This window comes from Parus major, chromosome 5, assembly GCF_001522545.3.
Source record: "Parus major isolate Abel chromosome 5, Parus_major1.1, whole genome shotgun sequence".
Taxonomy (NCBI): Eukaryota; Metazoa; Chordata; class Aves; order Passeriformes; family Paridae; genus Parus; species Parus major.
Window position 1 is genome coordinate 28,803,011 of NC_031774.1, and position 23,549 is coordinate 28,826,559.

At 42.4% G+C, this 23,549-nt stretch overlaps 1 protein-coding gene across 2 annotated transcripts in view; it reads right to left on the reverse strand.

Moving 5' to 3' along the window:
- Positions 1–268: 268 nt before the first annotated feature.
- RAD51B (RAD51 paralog B) overlaps positions 269–23,549 on the reverse strand; it is a 366,995-nt gene continuing 343,714 nt past the window's right edge. For both annotated transcript variants that reach the window (XM_015630799.2, XM_015630798.2), the window contains exon 11: positions 269–8,861. In XM_015630799.2, the coding sequence (XP_015486285.1) occupies positions 8,710–8,861 (152 nt within the window). In that variant the 3' untranslated portion in view covers positions 269–8,709. The remainder of the gene's footprint in view (positions 8,862–23,549) is intronic.

The following is a 23,549-nucleotide window of genomic DNA, read 5'->3' on the forward strand; positions in this document are numbered from 1 at the left end:
CTGGATAAGGCTCTGACTAATTAGGTTAGAAGCCATATTCAGAGTAGCTTTGCTTAGCATATCTGAATTATTTGGGCTAACTGCTTTGTGGAGTGTATGGCTGAGGGGCTGGCATAGGAGACAGTGACAGAGATAGACATTCAGTGACAGTAAAAATATTGACTGCTTTTTATAGTTTGTATCAGTATTTTTTCAAATTTCTGGCTGTTTTTGCCCATTTCAGTTCCTAATATTTTTATTTTTCCAGTTCTCTTTGAACGAAAAGACATTCCAATAAAGCAAACTTTTATTTTGTAATTAAAAACACAGTCTAATTTCCAGACAGATCAGCTCTTTGAGATGACTCCTTGTGTTGCTGCTTTTGTGTTGAAAGCAGTGGGGGCAAGAAGGCCGGGGCAGCCCAGACTTTAGTATGAGCTGCTGTAAAACGCTACCCTAAATAAGCAGTTTTATCATGTTTTTACCACAGAGATACCATGGGGTCTTCCTTGGGTGTTTCTTTAAGTCCCAGATACCCAAAGCCCTGCATTCACCCTTGATGCTGCTTTGCTGGCGCTCCTTCCAGAGCAGCCGAGGCAGCTCAGCGACTGCCTGGGCACCTTACCTTGAGGGACAGACAAAAGCCAAACCCCTTCTTTGCTGTTATGTTTCCAATGGTCTCCCGCAATTCCTCCCGCTATTCTTTTCAGCATAAAGAGGTTATTGTGTCACCCCCCAACAACCCATGACCGCCACTGACAACCAAGGCGTGACGCACGGCGGGACGCGCCCCACACAAGCAGGCTTTGTACCCGGGGCGGTGCGGTAAAGTGGCCACGTTCAAGTGTGGCCTCACAGTGTGACTTCTCCCACCCCAGCCGGGGCTGCTCCATGTGCTCTGACCCAGATGCTAATCGAACTACTTAAACCCGCAGTGAAAGCACAGACAAAAGCTCCTCTGGCATCTCCCCAAGCGCAGCGCCCTGGCCCAGGGCTCCCGTGAAGGTATGCTGCAGCAGCATGCTCGAAAAGACGGGCCTGGCTCCGCAGAGCAGCCTGGAGAGAGGTGCAGCTTTGGCTCTCAGGTGCCTGTGCATGCCCCACCTCGGCTTGCTACTCCTCTTCTGTGCCACTGTGAAGTGACTGCAATCACAGCCCTTCTCAGAAACGTGCACAGGATAATGTGTTATGTGCACATGCACCCTCTCCTCACAAACACCAGAGTAACAACAGAGTAATTCAGAGTGATGCTTCCTTTCACCCCAGCCCTATGTGGGGCTGGGGATGGTGTGTGGAGACAGAAGGGTGACTTGGTGGACTGGAAATGATAACTGTTTCCACAGCCCGGGAAATACACCACTTATGTTTCTGGCAAACAAGAGTATTTAAGAGACGTGGCACACGCTGTGCTACTTATTCTTCTTCACAAGTGGCCCACTGGAGCCAAAAAATCAAACCATTTCCTGCTTATTTGTTCAAATTGTCAAAATATTTGACTGAATGAATGTCAAGCAGTATCCTGAAGACAATACTTCATAGAAGGAAAGACAATTTTGAGATCGCTGTGTTCCCCCATTTCAGCACTTTCCAGAAATGGAAGATCCTTCTTGCTGGTCTGTCTGTTGTGTGGCACGGTGGACAATGCCAGCTGATTACAGACACAGACATCACCAGCTCACACTTTTTTCTACACACATTACCATTTGGGTGTTCAGACCTGCCTGCATTGTCACTGGTAGCTTGAATCTCTCCTGAAGGGTTAAATAAGTTTTTCCTTTAAATAAAGAGACAGCACTGGCTGATTAAATCCCAGTATTTATGCATGTATTTTGCCAATGCTTTTGAATGAGAAAAGTAATTTCTATATTATTCAGGCATGCTCTCATCTGGGAGAAGCAGGATTTCTTAACTCCTGCTTGGATTGAGTTTGGAATATACAATTTAAGCAAAGTTTGTTAATTACCATATATACTAAGAAGTTATAGTTTGAGTTTGAGTGTAATTGAGACTAGAACTCAGGTTTGATGATTTTGATGGTTACAGTTAAGAATGAAGCAATGTCATATCAAGCAATAATCAAACAGCCAGTCAGCCAAGCAGGACAGGCTTACACTTTTGAATATATGAGAAAGCAAAGAATTTGAAAAACACTGTCAGTTTGGGGGCTTTTTTTGTATGTTTTTAAAAGTTATGTTGATAATGATAGAGCTTAAACCAGAACAATATAAACAGACTGCAACTTAAAACTTTACCTGGTCTTTTCACCTAAACCCACAAAAATGTAGGTATAGGCTGGAGTTCATAAAAAGCTGCATCCCTTGCCTTCAAAAATAAAAAAGGACCAAAACTGAAATCAAATGCTCAGTTTGATTATCCAACAGTCTGGCTCAAAGGTACAACTGGCTTATCTTTCTGTGGTCTGTATGAAACCCAGAGGAACACAGGGCCCTGACTGCCAGACACAACTCCCATGCTTCCAAAAGCTGAGCATGAATCATACACTGCCATGTGTGAAATCCTACATGAAAACATCAGGTGGAGAACAAGAACTCTTCCTGCAGGAGATACCTGCCCTCCCTCCCGTAACACTGATAGCAGGAAATTGCTTTAACTGCTGATATCAGAAACAGCCATTGAATATTTCTGCCTTTCATCCACATTTAAGAAAAGATCGCTTCCATTTGAGATTCTCCACAAGCATGTGTTTTTTCTGATATGTCATATATAAGTGTGACAGAAAAGTCAGTATGTTACCACTTTCACAAGTTGTGTGATGAACTAAACACTTGCATCACCTAGAATTTGGTAATGGAAGGGCTGTGGGGTTTTTTTTGACACCCTAGTAACAGACATATTGTCAATGTCCAGTGAAGGTTAAAATTCTACTGGACCATAGCTATGTATGCAGGCTTTGAGAAGTGATTTCCATGCCTGCTGAAGCAATTAACCATTAGTGCAGCAGTTGGGAAAGAACAAGTGAGGCAACTGCAACGTGCCTTTGTTTGGAAAGCAGCTTCAGGTCTAAATGGCAGCCTTGACAGACATTCACCTGCTTCCACTGCTTGTATTTAGGGCTCAGGAGAGCTCAGAGACTCTGGAAATGCTGCAGATAAATAGCCACCTTCTTAGCACCCTGCTCAGTGCAAAGCTTCCCTGGCACCTGATTAGGAAAACACTGCAGGGGATTCACAGGAACAGGGGCTGGGGTCAGGAGAAAGCATTAAACCTTCGCGTGTAACTTTTCATGTGACCGGGCTGGCGAGCCAGTGACTCTGGGCTCCACTGGCAGGCAGTGGCTTGCGGAGACCTGGGAATTATTATATAGGATTGGGAGAGAATGCCAGCAATGCACACAGAGCCCAGGGGGGAGGATGAAAGGCAAACACCATGCAATGAATGAATTCAGAAATATGCATGCAATTTCTGAATGACTTCTTTCCCTTCACTGAACCTGCACACCAGTTTCTACAGCCACCAGTGAAAGCCACATGTCCCACAGCTGAAGATCAATGCCAACCTCCTGGGCTCTGCCAGCCCACGTTCTGCTCCCCAGCACCTGCTGCTGCATGGGCGCAGGCCCCCTGTGCTGTCAGCAGCAAGAAGAGCACGGTGCTGGTGTGCCACCAACAAAAGTCCTTGCCAAGGCACCAGTGAGCCCCCTAAATGCAGCTGTCCTCAGGAAGAAAGTAGTGCATGGCTCTTCTGAATGTGACAGATCTCACTGGTGGTGGCAATGCTATGGGGCTGTGGTGAAACCTATAGCTGAGGGCAAGGGGAGAAAAATCCAGTGTTGCAGCTCCAGTAATCTGAACCAAGTAGTGCCAGAACACCCCACTGGCTGGGGGAAGAGCTCAGCTGGTGCCACCTCCATTGTCACCATGGTGGTTGAGGACCCACCTGTCTTGCGGCCGGCCTTCCCAGGTGGCTGCAGTCAGATGGGGTGTGCAGGCACAGGCTTTGAAAGCACACTTAGGAACAGTAACTCACTGCTTCCCCACAGTGTATAATTTTGGAAGGATGGGAGGAGGGCCATCAAGAAATGGTGTCCCTGCAGCTCCTCACTTGGCATGGTAGAACCATCTTTTATTATCCTTTGGGGCTACAGCTGAAAACAAAAAATGCTTTCATTTCAGTTTGGCAGCAGCTCTGGTTGTGTGTGCTCTGGCTGCTTCCTTAATTACAGTGGTTGTTGACAACTTCTGATAGAGACCCTCTCTTTGAGCAGTCCCCCCACTCCCCCACTTTTTTGCAGTCTGAACACATAGCAAACCGGGACAACGTTCTGTAAAAATAAGCTCACTGTAACTCAGTGATTCCCATGCCACAGTTATGCTCTCTTCTGTCCTCTCAGTTTGTGCTGCTGCTGTTTATTTCCTCTTTCTGGCTATAAGACATTTTATTTATTAGTGCTGGATTTCCTGTTGCCTGCAGCTGCCCGTTCTTTACTCTCCCCAGTGCATTTTGCCATTGGAGGCTGTCTGTAGGTTTGTTGTCCCACTGACTGAGGTACTCTCATCAAGTTTGGTTGGTGGTTGTATTAAACAACACTTGACAAAGAGGGGGCTTGCATGGCAGCCTGGGCTTACAAAAACCCCCTCCTCCTTCCCTAGTAAACCAAAGGCTGGTATGCTAAGCTCAGAGGTAGAGGAGGGGTCCCTTTTTTATGACTTACTGATGCAGAGATTATGCTTTTTCAGATGGCAGGAACACTTCTTGTTTTGTCTGCACACACTGCACTACACAGGGGAAGTCAGCTCTTTGCACATGTCTGAAGGTCTGATTGACAAGGGGTTAGAGGTTTTCAATTATTATTTACTGTGGCCCACATCATGGTAGAAACATCATGCAGACTTGATACATGTGAGGTTCATGAATGACTTCCCCAGTCTTTTGTGGACATTCAACATCCTCATAGTAAACAGAAAAATTGCTTATACAGAAAGTGAGATCATGAAGTGGAAAAAAATGTTTTGCTGCTTTGAACACGATTTCCCTGCTGGAAGGAAGAAGGCGGCAAAAGCTCTTCACGCTCTGTGTGTTACTGGCAAGGCCAGTTGGAAAAGCTCTCTCATCTACACTGGGGGGAAGTGCTTCATCTAAATTCTCTCTTGTCCAATAGCTATCTGGTATTATTTCAAATGGCACAGAATAGGGTTGAAGCAACACTTAATGGTAATATTCTCTATCTTATGTTTTATGTGTAAGGTGCTGCCCTCATTTTATCATCTTCTCTTTCTGTTTGGAACGGATTTGGGGCCGAAAAACTGAGTAATGAGGTTTAGGGGTGAAGTGAACCCCAAGGCATGGAGGTGTGTTTTACAGCAGTACAGCCGTGGTCCTGTCAGGATGTGATCCTTTCAGCTGTTGTTCATGGTGGGCAGTTGCTGGCAGAGAAGCTCTGCAGGTGCAGCACCATTTAGACACTTCTTCCTTTGTCAGATGTTCGAGAGCTGCCCATGACCATTAAATAGGGAACAGTCCTCTGACATCTTCCAGGTAAAATGGAAATGGGAGATCCTGAGCATTTGAATTATGAAAGACCCCAGTGTGTTACCTGCAAGCCAGTGTTTTAACCCCAGTGTCCTGGCCAAATTCCAGCTCTGCTAATTACATCCTGCCTATGTGAAAATTCCCCTGCATTTGTACACGGCTTTCTTCCTTGCTTGTTTTCAGCAGCTGTGTGGAGTTGCCAGGTGCGGCGAAGCGCTTGCCATGTTCCACCTCAGGCCTGGCTGCCTTTCAGCAGGGAATGAAATGAGCACTGTGCACAGCATTTGCACTGAGTTTGGATCCTGTACAGGGAAGGGTGCTAGAGAAGCAGCCTACCCAAGGACCAGTGCTGGAGCCTTGTCACGAAAGGTAACAGCGTTAAGAGGCCGAAGGTTCTAGTGCTGGGGTATGTTGTAAGGTGACAGGAGAGACAGGAGGACTGCTTTTCCTCCAGATATCTCTCATCTGCAAGGGCTGGAATAGCTGGTACATGCTGATCTCGTTTGGTAGCTGACTGACTTCAGGTTTGCTTGCACAGTGGGAGAAGCTCTCAGTCCTGCTTACACTGGTCACTGTCAATATGCATCCAGCTTTGCATGTCTGGTTATCTATCAGTGTGAACAAGGGAAGTTAAGGGGAAAATAATGTAAGAACTTTATAGATTTGTTTCCTTCTCTTCCACTTCATTACTTATGTGCACATTGCTTTTTGTTTGGCCCTGCTGGGAACAGCTCTCTTCAACTGATCATTAATTCCTGTGGTAAAAATCTCACTCATACCACTGGAGAAGAACTGGCTGATGGATAATCCTCCTCTTCTGAAGAGGAGAAAGGGATGGCTGCAGCTGTCATTACAGGATGCTAATAATAAGAAGCAGTAAGAAATGCAGGTCACATACAGAAGGATAATGAAATTACATATATTCAATACAAGAGTGACTTATTGGCTCATCTGTCCGATTTACTTGTCAGCCAAACTCTCTTGTTGATTATGGCATTTTTACCACAGTTCTGCCTGAATATTATATGGAAGTACATACAAACGTGTTTGAGGTCGCTCCCAACATAACACCAGCTCCACTGGCAGCAGTGGAGGCAGAACACACCCAAGGCAGACAGAGTAGTGACTTGATTTTTTTTTTCTCCCCATTTCACATTCCTCTTTGATCTTTTCAACATCTTAATTCCATGGGACAGCAGTTGTGAGCAAGGGGGAAAATCCAAGGTTGTTTCAAGGTGTGAGGCCAGAATGTTTTCACTATATCCTAGCATGCCTTGGAAAGGGAGGGAATATGTGTTGTTTGTAGTGTAAGAGGAAAAGCTGGGACTCAGAGACCCAAGTTCTCTTACCATGCTCTCCCTGTGACTTCAGCAAAGCACAATTACCTGGGTCTCATTAGCCCTGTCTTTATACTGCACTAGCTTCATGGGGCTGAGAAGAAGGGGATTAAGCTTTAATTCACTAATATTTGTAAAACATTTTAGAACTTGATGGAAATTTCCCAGGTAGCCCAGACAGCACTGAAAAGCTTATCTCCCTCTCTAACTGCAAATGGCTCCACAGTATGAGAGAAATAAATGAAAATAGTGCTTGCATTCTGGTGTTTATAATAATGAAACCCTCTAGCTTCCCCTCTCAATCCTTCTACTTTTTTTTTTAAATAGGGAGAGACAGCAATGAGAAATTTTAGTCTAAACAGAGTGTAGTTGCTCCCTGGAGACTTGAATGCAGCTCAGTGGAATTTTCCCTGCCTTCAGTCTTTTGTACTTCTTAAAGGTCCTGGAACCAGGCATGTGACTGTAAGAGCAAAAAACGCTTCTCTGTCTGAGTGTTCTACCAAATATTTACAAGATACTCAGATAAAATGGCTACAAGCAAGTTAAGCAGGGTTTGAGTGGCCGGTAGTGCAGCACTGTCAAGAAGAAAATCCAAATCTTAGCTAAAACAAAATTAAAATTATATGTTACAAAGGTCTCTTCAAAGCACAAAACTTGTAACACTGAAGCTGGAAAATTGCTCTTCCCTAGGGTGAAATATATTACTTTTAGAAGTAGCTTATTGAAATGCAGTAACTTCCTTGTTGTGATGGAAACTTCCTTGTTAAAGGAGAGCCCAAAGCTGTGTGCAAGGCCCAAAGGCATGCAAGCAGATAGCTGCAGAGATACCCTCTCCATGCCATCCTGGCTGGTGGCTGGGAGTGATGCAACATCAGCTTCCACATCTCTGCCACTGCTACACTTCAGGGTGTGCAATATTTTTTAGTAGGGGCCACGTGCTCCCAGGAGCATTCTCATCACCCCCAAACAGCAACAGCAAACAGCAGATGGCAACCTGCCTGCCTGGCTGCCTGAGGTGGCCTCACTGCAGCTCATTTCCTTGCTGGGTTACCTACAGTCACTTCGGGAGTACTCCAGACCTCTCATATTTCTGTACAGTTCAAGAGAGTGCTCAGGGACAGCAGAAGACGGAACCAGGCCAGTGGTGACCATGAAGCAGCACTAACTGAACCCATGGCTTTCCTGTAAGCTTGAGAGCCAGCAACAACCAGATCCTGATCACAGCACAGCCAGTGATGCTTTTAGAGGCCTTGAGCAGGTCATACATTCTCTAGATCTCTAAGGTGAGTAAATAGTTCTGTGATTTGCAGTCATGTTGTGAATACTTCAGAAGTGCTTTGAAGGCAGAGAAAGCTGAGCAGCTGTAATATACATTGATCTTCTCACAGTTTAGATTGCTACCTGTTCTCCTAACATTCTGAACAGTGCCCAGCTATTTGTAACTCTTACATAATCTCCGATGATTTCCAAGTGAGTTACAGGAATAAGTTCTTACTGTACTATTGCTTCGTTATCAAACCACTGAGTGGGCTTATCATTCTCTTAAAATAAAAAGTGAATGTTTCACTGTGTTTTGGGCTGTGGACACTCCTGTGCTTGGCCATTGGTTCCTCCAAACTGATGAGGTGAATTAGGAAGGCACATGTGGCCTACACTTCTTCAGCACCATGTATGTTGTTCAGAGGCTTTTATTACTAAGCCACTTAACCTAAAGACAGGCTTTTCATAAGTTCAGAGTTAAGTATGGCCCCACACATATTAAGAACAGCACTTGGTTCTGCCATTAGTCTTTGAAGAGACAAGAGAAGAAGAAGACAAAGAATGTTCTTTCTCTGCTTCACCAGATTTTTGAAAACCAATGTCATCATTCATTCAGTCTTTGGGGAGGTTTCATTTGTCCTTTCTATAGATTTGATGTATTTCTTGAAGTCTCGCCAGTAGTGCTGGGTAAAGCAGCATCATGTGAAGTATCTTTCAAGGCACTGCTTCTCACTCTTATGGGCTGCAGGGCAGGATTGGTTCCTTCCCAAACTGAATTTGTTTGATCCTTTTGGTCTGAAACACACAATAAAGACAAGACACTTCAATCACAATATTTCTGAATGATATTGTGAAGTTGCTATTTCCTCCAGCAAACAATCACTTGGAAACCCATTTAATATGTAAAACAAAACAAGGTTTTAAATTCACTATGAACTAATTGTAGAGATTTGCTGAAAATGGACTGATGTGCATGTAATGATCCTCTTTTTTCTGCCTGTCTGGTTGTTCTTCTAGTTACCAGTGTCCAAACTCTCCTTATTCTGGCTGTCAAATTTTCTGATGTACTCTAGAGCCAAACCTTAGACTAGTTGAAGCCTCTTTACCATTCTTTGCCAGAGCTCTCCAAAGGCCAGCATGTGTTTGCTGAGAATACTGTACTTGCTAGGGTACTTTGCACCACCCTAATATTCCAGGAAAACTGACTTTTGGTAGCCAGTACCTATGAACAGAGAATGGGATGAGCAAGAAGATGGACATTCTCTACTACAGCTCATGTTTGACAGTTCAAATACGTTTTCTAGAGTTGAACAGAACACAGCTTATAGCAATATATTTTCTAACTAATAGCAAATTGCCTTGGATTGAGAGAGAATACTATGGCTTCACTTTATATGCTTTATTAATATCTAGGCTGAGATCGGAGCCTGCTTTTCAACCAGTATAAGCTGCTCCTCTTCTAGTCTTAGTCCTCTGCCAATGCCAGGCTGTAAAGTGCTTTGGGATGAAGCTCTCTATGTAAATAAAGGATATTATGTGGCTGTGATTAGACACTTTATGTAGCAAACAGACTCCTATTTGTGAGAGGGAATATTTAAAACCAAAATGAAAGCCTTCCTGAGCAACCTGTGAGCTGATGAACACAAGCTGAGGAAACACACGCAGTTACCAGGACCAAAATATCCAAGGTACTAATTATCAGTCAGATCACATCATGTCCTCAGGTTTGCTGCTATGAACTGTATTGCAAGGCATCCCAGGCCTATTCAAATAGGTATTTCTTTTCCAGTCTCTCCAAATGACCAATTGAGAGCCCTCAGGTGCCTGAAGGACTCTGCAGAACAGCCAGCTCATACCTGGGCTGGTTCCTACTGTGCAGTACCAAAGCTTTGAAAAAAGTTAGAATAAACCTGAAAGGAGGAAAGTGAAAAGTAGGATATTTCACAGTAACAAGCCATGATTAACAGAGGTGATATTGTAGAAGAAACATAAGGCTTGTTACACAAGTTGTCAAAGTAAACTGTGTCTCAGTTTTCCTCTTTAGCCCTGTTTGTTAACTATACAAAAAACAGCTGCACTAGAGAAGAGTTGTTCATATAGCTGTCCTGGAATAACCATACTGGCAATGATGGTAACTCTCATTTCCCATATTCCTCAAGGGAAATATGCTGCACTGACAAAAGCACCTCTAAGACTGTTTAAAACAGCTTTGGTATTTACAGTAAAGCATCTACAACATTACCCAAATGTACATAATGTTAATACAGAGCTGGCTTGATTGATAACCCAAAAAATGTACAGGAAGCCCTTCTGTGAATTTATTGGGAGAGAATAAGTGAAGTTGTCTATACTCCATCTAGCTTTGGGAGACGGCTGACAGGAAATGTATCTGAGAACTTATTTCAATAAGAAGATAGAGTGAGCAAGAAATTCTTTCCAAAGAAACAGCCTCTGAGAAGTCTATATTCTCATCCTATTAAAACAAACAAACAATCAAACAAACAAAGCCCCAAGCCCCACTCTCTAAGCAAGGGAACAGAAAATACCACCTGTCTTCAACAAGAATCCAGGCATTCCATAGGCATGATGATGACTTATGAACATGGTCATTCTTAGTGCATAGAAGATGACAAAAAATAGTTCTGTAGTGTCATATTAACCAACTACATTTTTGAGCTTTAGATAAACCAGTAAATGTGCATTTCCAATATGCTGTCTTTTTGCTTACCTGTTTGTTTCTGTTAAACCATGATGTTTAAAACAAATCACAGGAATCTTTGAAGTCTATTTAACACCACTGCTTTTTGAACAGCATCACTCAAGAATTCCAGGCCATACGAGTCTCAGGTTTTGTAAGGTGGATGACAATAGTTTTTAACTACTAGAATACCATAGCTTTTTTCTAGTTTTCAGTAAAGTCCATTTTCTACCAAACAGGTATAGGAAGCTATGTATGATACCGCCCATCCATAATCACTAATTATAAAACATAACACAGGGTTTTCCCCGCACTGTTTTTCTAGAATAACTGCTGGTTACTAACAGGCATTGAACAGTTCCCACTGATTTTGTGTGGAATAGTCATACCCAGATCTGCACCTGAAGCAGGCCTACATACTACATAAAACTGCTTAGATTTCTGCACAGGCTCTGATTCAATCTTTTATCTTCTCTGAGTGATTCAACTCGGAGAACTGGCCTGATTATATCATTATAAGCAAGGACATGTAACCTTTTCATGGGGCTAGAAGCCATTGCAAAGTTATTTGTACTGTATGTATGCAAATCAGCTTCAGTTTGAGGTAGTCTGGGAGAAGTTTGAGGGGGATTTCCCTGCTTTATGTAATCTTTGTTGTTTCTTAGCTTCCTCTATTCACGTAGCCAGGAGACACAGACTTGACACTGCTGGTAGTTTCTCAAACTCAGTTTGAAAGCAAAGGTAATGTGCTCAGTGACCTACAGCAGTCCTCTGGCTTTCAGTAAATCCTCAGATGATGGTGCCATGGTATCTGGAATGAAGGAGGCCTGAAGGAGCAGAAGGGGAATAACGTTACAGACTTCACTTGCTGGTATACTTTGACAATGGTCAGCAGCCAGGAAGATCTGTGTGCTGTCCCTCAGCTCTAACTCTGGCCTACCCAGATCCCTGATTTCTCAATTCTCAATCCACACAGAGTGCTGCACCTCATCTGTGATCAGTTCACTCTCCAGAGCGTGGGGCACTTACGAGGCCCCTGCACACCAGACTGCAAGCATGCAGGATTGGCTGCCCTCACCTCTCCATGTGGAGACATCATGTGGAACAACACTCACCGTACCATCTGCTCTGGTGTCTCCAGTCCCACCAAAGATATTCACTGAAATGACAGGCTGGACAGGTAGAAGCTTCAAGGCAAGCAAGAGAAACCCTCTATCTCTTGGCAGCCCACAGAAAGCTCTGTGCTGCTCAGGCCACACTGCTTCTGACACCCAGGTAAGTCCGCTCACGGCTCGGCTGAGGATGGCTCCCTACCCAGGGTAACATGTTGTACACATTGGGGTGTTATTATTCCAAACTGAAAGATTTATAATTCAGCAACTATCCAGATTCTGAGAAACACACTTTCTGAAAACCACTAAGCTAAGGGAAATACAACAGGTGAAGTAAGCACGGTGGCACTGAGGAGGAAGGAAATCTCCCTGCAGTGTGCTGATAAGAGTGTGCTTGATATATACTGTGCTCAATCTGCAACTGGGAAAACACAGGCTAGCTGAAGGAAATTCAGCTCGGGGGCCCTGGGGACTGAATTAGTCTGTTAAAATGCTTTGTTGGTTTTATTTATCACTGCTTAATTAGGATGCTTGACCAACACACTGGAAAGATAGTAACTGTTAAATATTCAACAAGCTGAACTTTCAGTTACAATATTGCAACTCTGAATAAAGTTCATGGAAAGTTTGTCCTTCCTAGGTACTCCAACAAAGCCAAAGGGAACTAGACTGGGCCAAAAAAATAAAAAAGTAAGAAAAAAGTAGGGCAGTACTGTGGAGACTGCTTAAAAATCCAAGTCTTGCTATGGGCTCATTGAATGATCTCAGGCAAGTTGTTTCCTGCCCTGGGCTTCAATTTTTCTCATCTGTAAAAAGAGTACAACAATGTTGATCTTCCTTGTAAATTGCTGAGAAGAACAGCTAAAAAAGCAGCAATATATTATTAATTACTTATTATTATTTCTGAGGAAGAAAAAGCATAGAGAAGAAGTCATTAATCTTTCAGAGTTTTCTCAATACTCATTAAAAATAAAAAAGAATGTGAATTTCACACAACAGAAACTTTTGGCAAATTACCTTTAAGAAGAAATAGTGGGTACACAATTCAAAGAAAATTTAAAGTGAGCAGACACTCAGGAAAACGCTCCAGATGGTGAAATGAGTTAGGCTGCAAAGCAGGCTCCCACAGGAAGCGGTGAAACCCCCATTGTTTGAGACATTTGAAACTGAATTCCTCAAAGTGCTGGTATATACAATATAAGGAATCATTCTATACTGTCTCAAAGTATAGAGTATAGTGGCACTGTGATGACCTGAGAAAACTACACCTTCCATTTCTCCAGTTTTAAGAGAGAAATTACTCTCTCCCCATGACTATGGAGAGCTGTAGACTCTTTTATCAATATAGTACCTGAGGAACATCTGCTGGGGAGTAACTACACTGTGTTTTTGCAGGAGATGGATTCATCAACCCTTAACAGATCTTTCCCATTCCTAATTCCAATGTCTGAACTTTGTATGCTGAAGAGGGGTAAGAAAACCCCTCCATTTTCTGAGAATTATAGTGTGTATCCTACTATTTATTTATTTTATTACAATCTAAAGAGAAACTGGGTGGCTTGATTTTTACAAGCAGTGGTTTGCAGAAGAAATACCATTATTTTAATGGGAACCAAATGAGCAATCATTACATAAATGGCATTATGAGACACAGAACTAATGCCAAAATGTTAAATGCTTGGGTGAAACTCATCAAGACGGGAACTGACAGCAGCGTGCTGGAACACTGGGGTTTTTCTACACTCAAGATACTACTGCAAACATTTCCCAGTGCTGTTAATGCTAGTTTGGCTCCCCTGGACGTAGCTCTGGGGGGCATCTGACTGCTTCTATTGTTACTGGCTTAAAATCTTAAGACCACCTCTGAAATCCAAATTCACAGCTTTGGGCCAATTTTATTGCTAGAGCTTGGTTAACTGGTTGGAGCAGGTAGAGCAAGAAAACTTTTTAAAAGAAGCTGGAATTAGAGTTTGAATACCTTCATTTCCTCCTGGTCTCATATCTGCTGGTACACAAAAACTGTGTGAATGCTGTGAATTGATTCAGTTGGCAGATGAGCACTAGTGATCCTGTTTTATTCTATTCACTTGGGCAGGACAGCCATGGAGTGCTCCTGATTCCTTCTCAGCTCCTTGGGCAAGATAGCTGGTGCCAAGAGCAGTGGGATGTGCACCCCAGCATTCCTTGCCTGCTGTCTCCACTGAGGAGGGCTGGCACTGCATGCACTTTCCCCTGTTCCTGGCCAGAGACTCAGCAATTTCCTCGGGAATGAATCACGTACGAAAAACCAAACAACAGCTATTTAAGAAGGTTTCGTCTCCCTCCGGAACTGTCCTGAGCAGTATCATATTCCTGACAGTTTATTCTTCAAGAATTTAGTCATCTAAGGTTACAGTGACTCATGTGATGAACCTTCTGCCCATTTCCTGGAAAGAGTCTTGCGTGGTCCTCTACACCTCCTGCCATTTTCCTTGAGGGTCTCAGTTCTCACTTCATTTTCATACAGTTCAGCTTTCCTTCAGTTCTGGGGTGGAGGAAGAAGGCAAAAATATCTTGAGTGCACCCAAATTTACAGTGTAAGCAGAAAACACTGTGGTGAAAGAAACATTTGGAAAACAAAGGTGGACACTGAACCAGAGAATCTCTTTTGGAAGTAGTTGCCTCTTGGGCTGAAATCTGGTTAGAAGAAAAGGAGCTGCTCTATAAAGTGCTGTGAGGTCCAATATGATAATGAATTTACCAGGGCTGTACCCTGTAAAATGAAAATGAGAAAGATTTGAGGACTCTCTCAGATCATTGGTGGGGTGTGACTCACCCTGGGCAAATGCCACCGATGACAAGCACCCTAACACAAAATATTAAATGAATTGTGCTGGATGGGAACCAAAGTAACCATTTTACATACTTGGGTTAATCTGAAAGAGACTTCTATGCAGAAAACAACTGCTTCCTTTCCCTGATGGAAGTTCAAAAGCTGCTAACAAACAGCTTGAAGGATACTTCAGCAAACTCTAAGTGGGGTTGTGCTCTGCCTACAGCAGACAGCTACCATCATCAGTGATGGTTATAAGGGTCATCCCTTATAACCCATACAAAAGAGATACTGCTGCATGTTTATATTACAGTTAAAATGGGGAGTGGGGGTTTAGTGTTCTTGTTAAAATATCCAGAAACAAGTGAGTGCATCAACTTCATTTCCAAAGTGTGAAACAGCTCAGTAGCAGTGCTGGTGCACACTGTAGATCAATTCCTTCTATGCCTAAACTGACAGAGTAAGCATATATAACATATATAACATACATATATATATAAATACACACACATATATACATATAAATAAACCAAACATATATATATATTTTTATATATATATATATATATATATATATGCATGTCAGTACATATACACTGACATGCATCAGACGTCTGTTCCCTCTAAAGGGATATAATGCCAGGCTAAAGCTGGCCTGACATTCTTCTTTTTTTAAAAAAAGTAAACTTCTACAAGCCCTGCTTCCAACAGAAATGTTTCCATGATTTATTTTAAGAAGAGAACATTCCCCTGCAGTGCTCACCGCAACCCAAACATTGCAGCACTGTGCAAGAGCATGAGAATCAGAGAGGAAGCTTAAGAATCTATTTTCACTGCTTCAGAAGAGAAACAAAAAGAGTAAACAAACAGGAAAAGCAGTGACAAAACAAAATACATTTTATTTCAGTGGTGGCTGTAGTGCTATCTGCAATATGGCTAAGGAGAGTAGACTTGAAGTGTGCAGGCATTTCTAGTGATTTCTGTAAGACATGACTAAGTGTATGATGGGCTTGTGGGAGCCATCTCTGTAAGAAAGATTTATTTTTCTTTGGTTTACCCTTCCTTCTCCTCACACCTTGCCTTGCACATCTGAGAAACTGAACAGCAGACTAGTGCCTACTGTTTCCAAATCTAGAAAGCAATTTGAAGCATGGGCAAGCTATGCAGAGAACAAATTCCTCAATGGTGGGAGAGCACTTAGATACTTGAAAGCAATGGGGAGAGTCCTTCCTCTAAATACCTGGAGCCCTCTGTTCTGCAGAAAGAGGCACCAGCCCTCAGTGCTACTGTTTGTTTCTTTGCTCAAATTTGCAAAAACCAGCAAGCATTAGAAGGAAAAAAAAGGCCATATGTTAAGAGAAAGAACTCATGAGCAAGCACATAGTTTCCTGACATAGCTACTGACTGCAAGCACACACACATGCAGACATGCACACACAGAACACAGTGCCTCAGTCTGAAAGATGTGTGTACTGAAGACAGAGAAAAAAAAGTGAGTGAAGCCTGCCCAAAGGGACCATAAAGACTGATCTTGTGGCAGATTAGTGATTTCACCAGAAAGTTTTTGGAAGCCATAAACAGGAAATGGTTAAGTAAAAGCAGGTGGAGCATGCTGATTGCAGGAACAATGCAGGAAATTGCCAAGCGTCTGAATGGATGCAAAAAAAACTGCTCTTTCACTCAGGCCTTGGCACTCACTGTACACCCACTCCACCTTCTCCTGGTCCTCCCTCTCTACCTTTATCTCCCCAAGCTACAGTCTCAAAGTCTGCAAACACCTTTTGCTTGAGTAATCTGCTCTCCTTAAATTCTGGAACCAGTTCAGGGGAGTTGGGAGGTTCTGCTTGGAAGGCAAGAAACAAGAGGGACTCACCTAGTTTGACAATGAGTCAGAAGTACCCAGCAGTACCCACTGCCTGCCAGGAGTCTCAGGTCTGAGGAGCCAGAACAGCATCTCTGGCTACCTCCTGCCCCAAGGGCTGAATTCCCAAATGTATTTAGTAGAATTGTCAGTCAGAGAAACATTACTCCTATGGTCCCTTCCATTCCAGGGGGCTCCCAATGCGCTAAGCTATAGGGATCATTCTCCATCTCCACTGAACCACAGTCTCTTCTGGGAGAGAGCACTGCAGCTGTTTAATAGCTCACAGCAACAGCACACAAACAGATGGAAAAGAAAGTGAAATGTGCAAGAGGCATTTTTTTCCATTTTCCTTCTAACCTTTCCTCTCTCCTCCTTGTCCACAGCCATTTGAACCAATTCCAGACTACTCCAGAGGTGTCACCAGCCTGCAGAGGCTTGGCTCTGGAGATAGGGATCTGCTTGCCAGTGTTCAGCCTTCCCAGTGCTTTCAGACCCAAGGGTCGAGTTCCTGCTGCCACACTCTCATCCCTGGCTGTGCTGCCAGATGTGCTGCAGGATGAAGGGCAGACATGCTGGTAAGGAACAATACTGCTTTCTTCTAGATGAGTATGGTGTTGATATAAAATTGCTTAACATAGACAAGACACTCTTGCTTTCAAAGTATACTAAAAGTTGCATTAATGCTATGAGAAAAGTTAAGATATAAGTACATAGATTAGTTTGAATAATTTTGACCTTGCCTACATCTTAAATATTGGATGGCAACCTCTCAGATATTTCTCCTCCTCTCCCACACATACATTAAAAAAATATCTGTTTCTTCTTATATTCTGAATGGCATATGAGCTACCATGGAGTTACAACTGCACAAAAAAATTTTTTTTTCTGAGAACTTTTCAAAAACTTTTTCTGAAAACTTTATAATTTCTTGCAGAGAAATCTTGCAAGGAAATCCTGCTCTTTTTTGACATCGTTATTTTGGCAAAACTTCCCATGTGTTACTGGGAGATCAAACTTCTACTGTCTTGTCTGTATCTTTTAAAACAGAGAGTTAGTACATACAACCTAACACTTTTCATGTTCAAACCCTTAAATCCTAGTGTAGACAGGATCTTTGGGAGTAAGGTTTAAACTCACCCTGAGAAATCTCCCATATCCCACAGTTCTGCCCAGGCCATACCTCTCTGGGAATGCCCTGAGAACAGCTGTCATCAGAGACCAGCACTCGATACTGCTGTCCCTATGGGAGGAAAGAGGTGGCACTGCCAAGGAAAGGTTGGTATGACACCTTCTGCAAGTGCCACCACACTTGTCTAAGATGCCATGAGTCATAAGTGGACAGAGAGGAAGTGTGCTAGCAACTTCAGGTGGATGGCAGGCCAACTTCAGGTAATTAAACCTTGGCACTGACTTCCAGGAGAAAACAGTCTGTGATTCATACAAACTAAGAAACTGAGAGAAAATAATTGGAATGAGCTGAACAAAAATAAACAGGTGCCTCTTTCCTGCTCCTTTCACAGTTTCAGCTTTCCTGCACCCTTACTCACATTTTTTTTTTTTGCACTTAAGTTGTTGAGAAAAACAGCAGGAATGAGGTTCCTGGTATAATTACAGTTTGCTGAGAAAATCACAGCCCACAGCAGTGCTTCCTTTAGTGCTAGAGACAGATGTTGCTGAAGCCTAATCACAGTCATCCCACTAACCAGGCCCTCAGTCTAATCTGTCATCAGCTGAGAGGCCGCTGGCTCCCGCCATGCGTGTGAACCCAAGCTGCTCAGTTCGTTCCTCTCCCCTCATCCAGAGCCAGGCAGTGCCAGAAGGAGGGTATGTTTCCATTCACTCCTTGCCCTCAGCTACAGCGATACCACAACTTCAATGTGCTGCTTATCTCTCCTCCATGCATAGTATCAAAGCCTTGCTGGAAAGGGCTCAAGTGGTTGTTTTCAACTTACAGTGTGTAGTGACTGCAGTTCAAAAATACAATTTGAGATAAGCTGAAGGAGAGGCTTAGTAAGAATAGCCTGTAGCTAATTTGTCCTTCCAAAATGTATGGAATTTTCTGCCTCCTAAGAGGGCAAGGCTGCACGCAGTGATGGGTCACACAACATCCAGATGTTAATAACAAGAAGATCCCAAAGTGAATGAGTGCTGATGAGCACAGAAGTAGGAGGAAGAGAGCAAAGCAGAACTGGGCATATTGAAAAAAGTCAGGAAAGAGCATACATGTGAGAGGGGATTGAACAAATCTCTCCTACATGTTACATGCAGATGACATGGCCAGTAAATGTTTTGTATGTGACATTCAAAGAGCATTGGCCCACTAAGAGCATCATGCCACATCTTTGAACTTCTCTGTCCTGGTAAAAGAATCTCGAAAATCAACAGACCCCATCAGTTCAGAAGTACCCCTGTGCAGGCAAAAGTCACCATGGAATTGTATTAACATCTTTAGATTGGATTCTGGTCATGGAAGGAAACTGGCTGAAGGAGTCTGTTTCAAAGGCACATTACTGCAGCATATAGAACCAGTGAGAACTGGGAAAGTCCTTAAACTGGTAAGACTAACATCTCTAAAGTTAGGAAGTGCCCTGAAGTAACAGGGGAGATGCTAGGTGGGGAGGCATAGATTTAACATGTTTTGCATAAGGAGCTCTTAAGCAAGGCATAAGGGAACTGAGTTGGTCATCATTTCTGGTCAGAAGCAAAAGTGTATTAAACAAGCTGACTTTCTGAAGTAGCGTGTGGCCAATTCAATTTCTTTATGTTTAACTTTTTCTGAATCTGCACACGGTAGCTGGGCATACACTGTAATACTCACCAGATCTCTGCAGTAAAGGTATGGAGGGCAGCATCTCAGCCACTGACAGATTGAGGGAAACAAAGTGTAGCATGATGTGCCAAAGAGGGGGAAGAAGTGACTCATATGGGAAGAAAAACAAAGCAAAGATGAACATAGAATGTAAGGAAAGTGGCAGACTGTTGGCTGTAAATCAGTTTTCTTGCACTCAGAAGGGCGGGAATTATGGTGAGAGAAGCTGTACTTGACAGTAATGAAAGTCCAAGGAAGTTTGATTAAGATTAAATGGCAGTCACATGCCAACACAGAAAAGAGGCTTTAAGACTAAAATCAAACACAGGAAGTGACTAAGTAGGTCAGAAACTGTGGGTAGTGAGCTGCATAGATTAAGTGGGACTTGGAGCAACTGAGTTAGCTCTGCTAAGTGATAACACAATGTCACCAAGTTTAACAAATCTGACTCTGAGATCACCTTCAAGGCCTTGATAGCAAATCGGAGATTGCTGAATCCTAGCTTTATCTACATTAGAGCAGATACTGTATGTGTTTTAACAAGAGATCGGTTTTACAGTCACTTTTTGACCTTGTCAAGCTTCCTGTAAATAGAGTGCTGTTTTGTCTGAGCAGGATTTCTTCTTGAGGAGCTGGGAAAAAAGAACTGACTAATAGAAACTGTGAGACTGAGAAGGGCTGCTACTGCAGGTCGAAAAGACAGATGCAATAGAGAAACTTCTTTCGACTCCTCAATTCAGTACATCTTTGATTCGAGAGCTTTGTTCACCTCCAGGGCAGCCGGAAGAGAACAGTCACCTTGTGTTTTTGTACCTGATGAGAAAATTCCAGATTGTATGTGTGCATTGGGACAGTTCAATGTGTGTCTATTCCGACTTCAAAGAGGCTTTCAGTGCTCTTTGAGATGTAGGGTGTGAGGAAGGGTGAGAACTGCTAAAGCTAGCCCCATCCTCATTAAATCTTTGCCCTCTCTGGAGCAAGCATGCAAGTGGAGAGAATAGATGATATGCATGAGCAACTGAGCATCTGTGATCTCATGACCTTTGACTGTTGTATTATGGGAAATGTATTCTCTGGTTGCTATGCTTTTCTAATTCATTTGTATTTTCCTTCAGTGACTCCCTTGTATTTTCTTTGGTGCTCCTGTGTAACGGTTTCAAGGATATCTCCAAGTTAAGCATGCATACAATAGCTTTAATTAAATGTTTGCGGTTATCCCACAGTAAAGCAAGGGAAAGGGAAAGCAAACAGTTCTGTACTTACTTGTACCTATCCCTTCTGAGCCCTGGCTTGGGTGGAGGCATCTGCACCATTGCCATTTAAGTCTTTTTCTAAGCTATTGTGAAATGAAGGGCATCAGGTCCTGCTGCTCTGCATGCAAGCACTTCAGGTTTTCTCTCATTAAGAAGCGACAGGTTACCTGTGAAAGGTACAATGCTGAGATGTTTTAGACTTGGCTAAAAGAAAAAAAAAATAAACTAGGGGAGACACTTCTTTGCTCCACTTACAAAAACTGAAGACTAAGATTAAAAATATCCTTAACCATTTCTTAAAATACACTAAATGCTATTGGAAAAGCAGCACAAAAGCAAAGATTTTGGTCTTCTTTGATATTCTGATATTAATATTTCCTGTTGTCTGTGCCATCAGCACAATCTCACTCTTGATGCTACCCTCCAGAATGAAATTATTATTGTTATTGTTATTACTTTATATGGGAATCTTCGCTTCTTTTACAAGTAGTTAACTACATTTTTCTTATGTATAAAAGAAAGCTGTGAAGAAATTGGTTTCCATTTCAGGCATTTAAAATAAATATACATGAGGCAAATGAAATTTGGAAGGGAAACTTCATCATGCAAAGATGGAGGAATAAGAGACAGGATACAAAGGTTATTGGTTAGTTCTTTGAGTCAAATAAAACACAATTTTACAGCACATAAAGTATTTAGAGGAAGAATCTTTCTCTTGTATGATATGGAATAGTTAGCTGTATCTGCAAAGATAACTAAGAAGCCTAACACTAATGGTTATTGCTAATATTTAGTACTAGTATAAAGTACTTGTCTTGAGTTTTTCAATGACTGACATCACTATTATTTCAGAGTTGATACAAACTAATTTAAAACCACTTTGGCAGAGCTGCACATAATTTATTGCAAATCCATCCATTACATTTTAGTGTCTCTCAGAGACAATATAAATCAGAAAATTCAAGAATAATTGTAAGGCTAGAAAGAAAAAATAAAGGCCAGTTTGATGGAGAATAAAGAACCATGCTTCAAACACTGATTTTGGTTATTTCCCCACACAGAGACCAGAGGCATGCACAGTTTTTGCAGTCTGACATGCTGGATTTGGGCAGAAGTTGGGTAGAGCAGGGGCTGGGTTAGGTTTTCTGGAGCTACAGCAGCAGTGACTTTTTTGGAGGGAACAGAAAGCATGGGTTGCTTCCCTCACGTAGCAAGGCACAAACAACAACAGGGTTATCTGAGAAGATTGAGAACTGCTGACATTAGAAACAGGAACTGGCATTTGCAAAAAAAGAGTAGGAGTGGGATGAAAGCAGTCTTACAAAGCAAAGGAGGAAATGAGAAGGCCAGAGAAGATCTAAAATTGTGAGCAGCTAACAAATGCTGACAAATACTTCTTTCCTCAAGGGTATGATCCTGAGCACGTTTAGGCCAACTTGAAGATTCTTACCAAGAGTTTTGAGATACTCTTAATGAAGATTTCTACTTTCCCCCCTCTCTTAAGCTGTAGTGTGTTTCCACTGCATCTTCAGAAAATGCCTCTTAAAAATACACCTAATTTGATGATGGCTGAGAGTGAAAAAGGTTTATTCTGAAACTTGGGTGAAGAAAGATCTACACTTCCCCCTCCTTCATCTCTGCCATGCCTGTCTGATGCCTGTATTCCAGTCTGTCAGTTTGGATGGCCAGTGACTGTAGCAAGGATGCAGGGCAGTGGAGCGTAGAAGGCACACAGCCTGGCCTTTTTTCAGTTTCCTACTCTGATAATGGAGGGGTTTGATTTTTGTTGATCCTGAATTATTTACTCAAGCTGTCCTGAGCCCTCTACTCCATGTAAAACAAGACCTGGCAGGTTCTCAGGTTTATTAGTTCCACTGCTCCATCAGCTTAATTTTTGTTCATTGCCATAGCCTTTCTATATGTCACTTATATTTTTTGAGACTTTTCTATATGTCACTTACATTTTTTGTTTAGTATTGTTTATATCTCACCTGTCAGTCTTCACTGTTGCTTCTCTTTCTGTTCCCTAGTATATTGCAGCTGTGAAACTCCTGCATCAAAACCCAAGTTACTCTTGTTTTCCATCCTATCAGGTACTCCAAGGACTATTTCTGCCCTTTTCCTCTACTAGTAGTAAGCTTGTTTACATCACCAAGTCTAAAACCAGGAAAATCAATGCCTGATTTTCTCCCAGGGCTGAGTTTTTATGGACAGTAATTAGTTACTGTTTTCACCACACAGGTCCCAAAAATACTCACACCAATTAAGGCCCATAGGGATGTTGGTGCAGTAATTTTGGGAAATCATATGTTTAGTCTTCTCTGGTTCTTCAGGTTCCATTTCCCTTTAGAAAGTTGTACCTACGTTAATTCTCCAAATACATTAAGAACTTGAAGTTAGAGATCAAAGTTCAGTGCAATCCCTCTACTCTGTGACCTAAGCAGTGCAGTTTACTGACAAATGCTCACTTCTTGTGATAAGAAGAGGGAATTGAAAGAGAAGAAGATAGTGATTGGTGATTTCTTTGCAACTTCTTTTTATTAGTTTGTTCTAAAAGTAGTTTGGTTCCCCTCAACACAAAAAAAGTTTGAATGACACAAAAGCAGTTGCAAATGATTTAGCAGAGCTATCTGTACAGTGTGAATGAAGTGCTCATACTACCTTGTCACCCCATCAACACCCCAAACAAAGTGAGAAAGAAGAAAGATTGCAAAATGAGTATAAATATTCTGCATGGAGCCAGTAAGACAGTGAAGTCACAATGGTGGAAAGGAGAATGTCAAAAGTTAATCCCAGGTGTAATACCTCGGAAGTCAGATGCGTGGTGTGAGAGGTTTTATTCAGTTAATACTTATGTTTTGTTTTCACTCTGTGAACTTTAAGGCAGGCCTTAGCCAGTGAAAGTTGAATTCTCTGTAGATGCCTTGTACTGCCT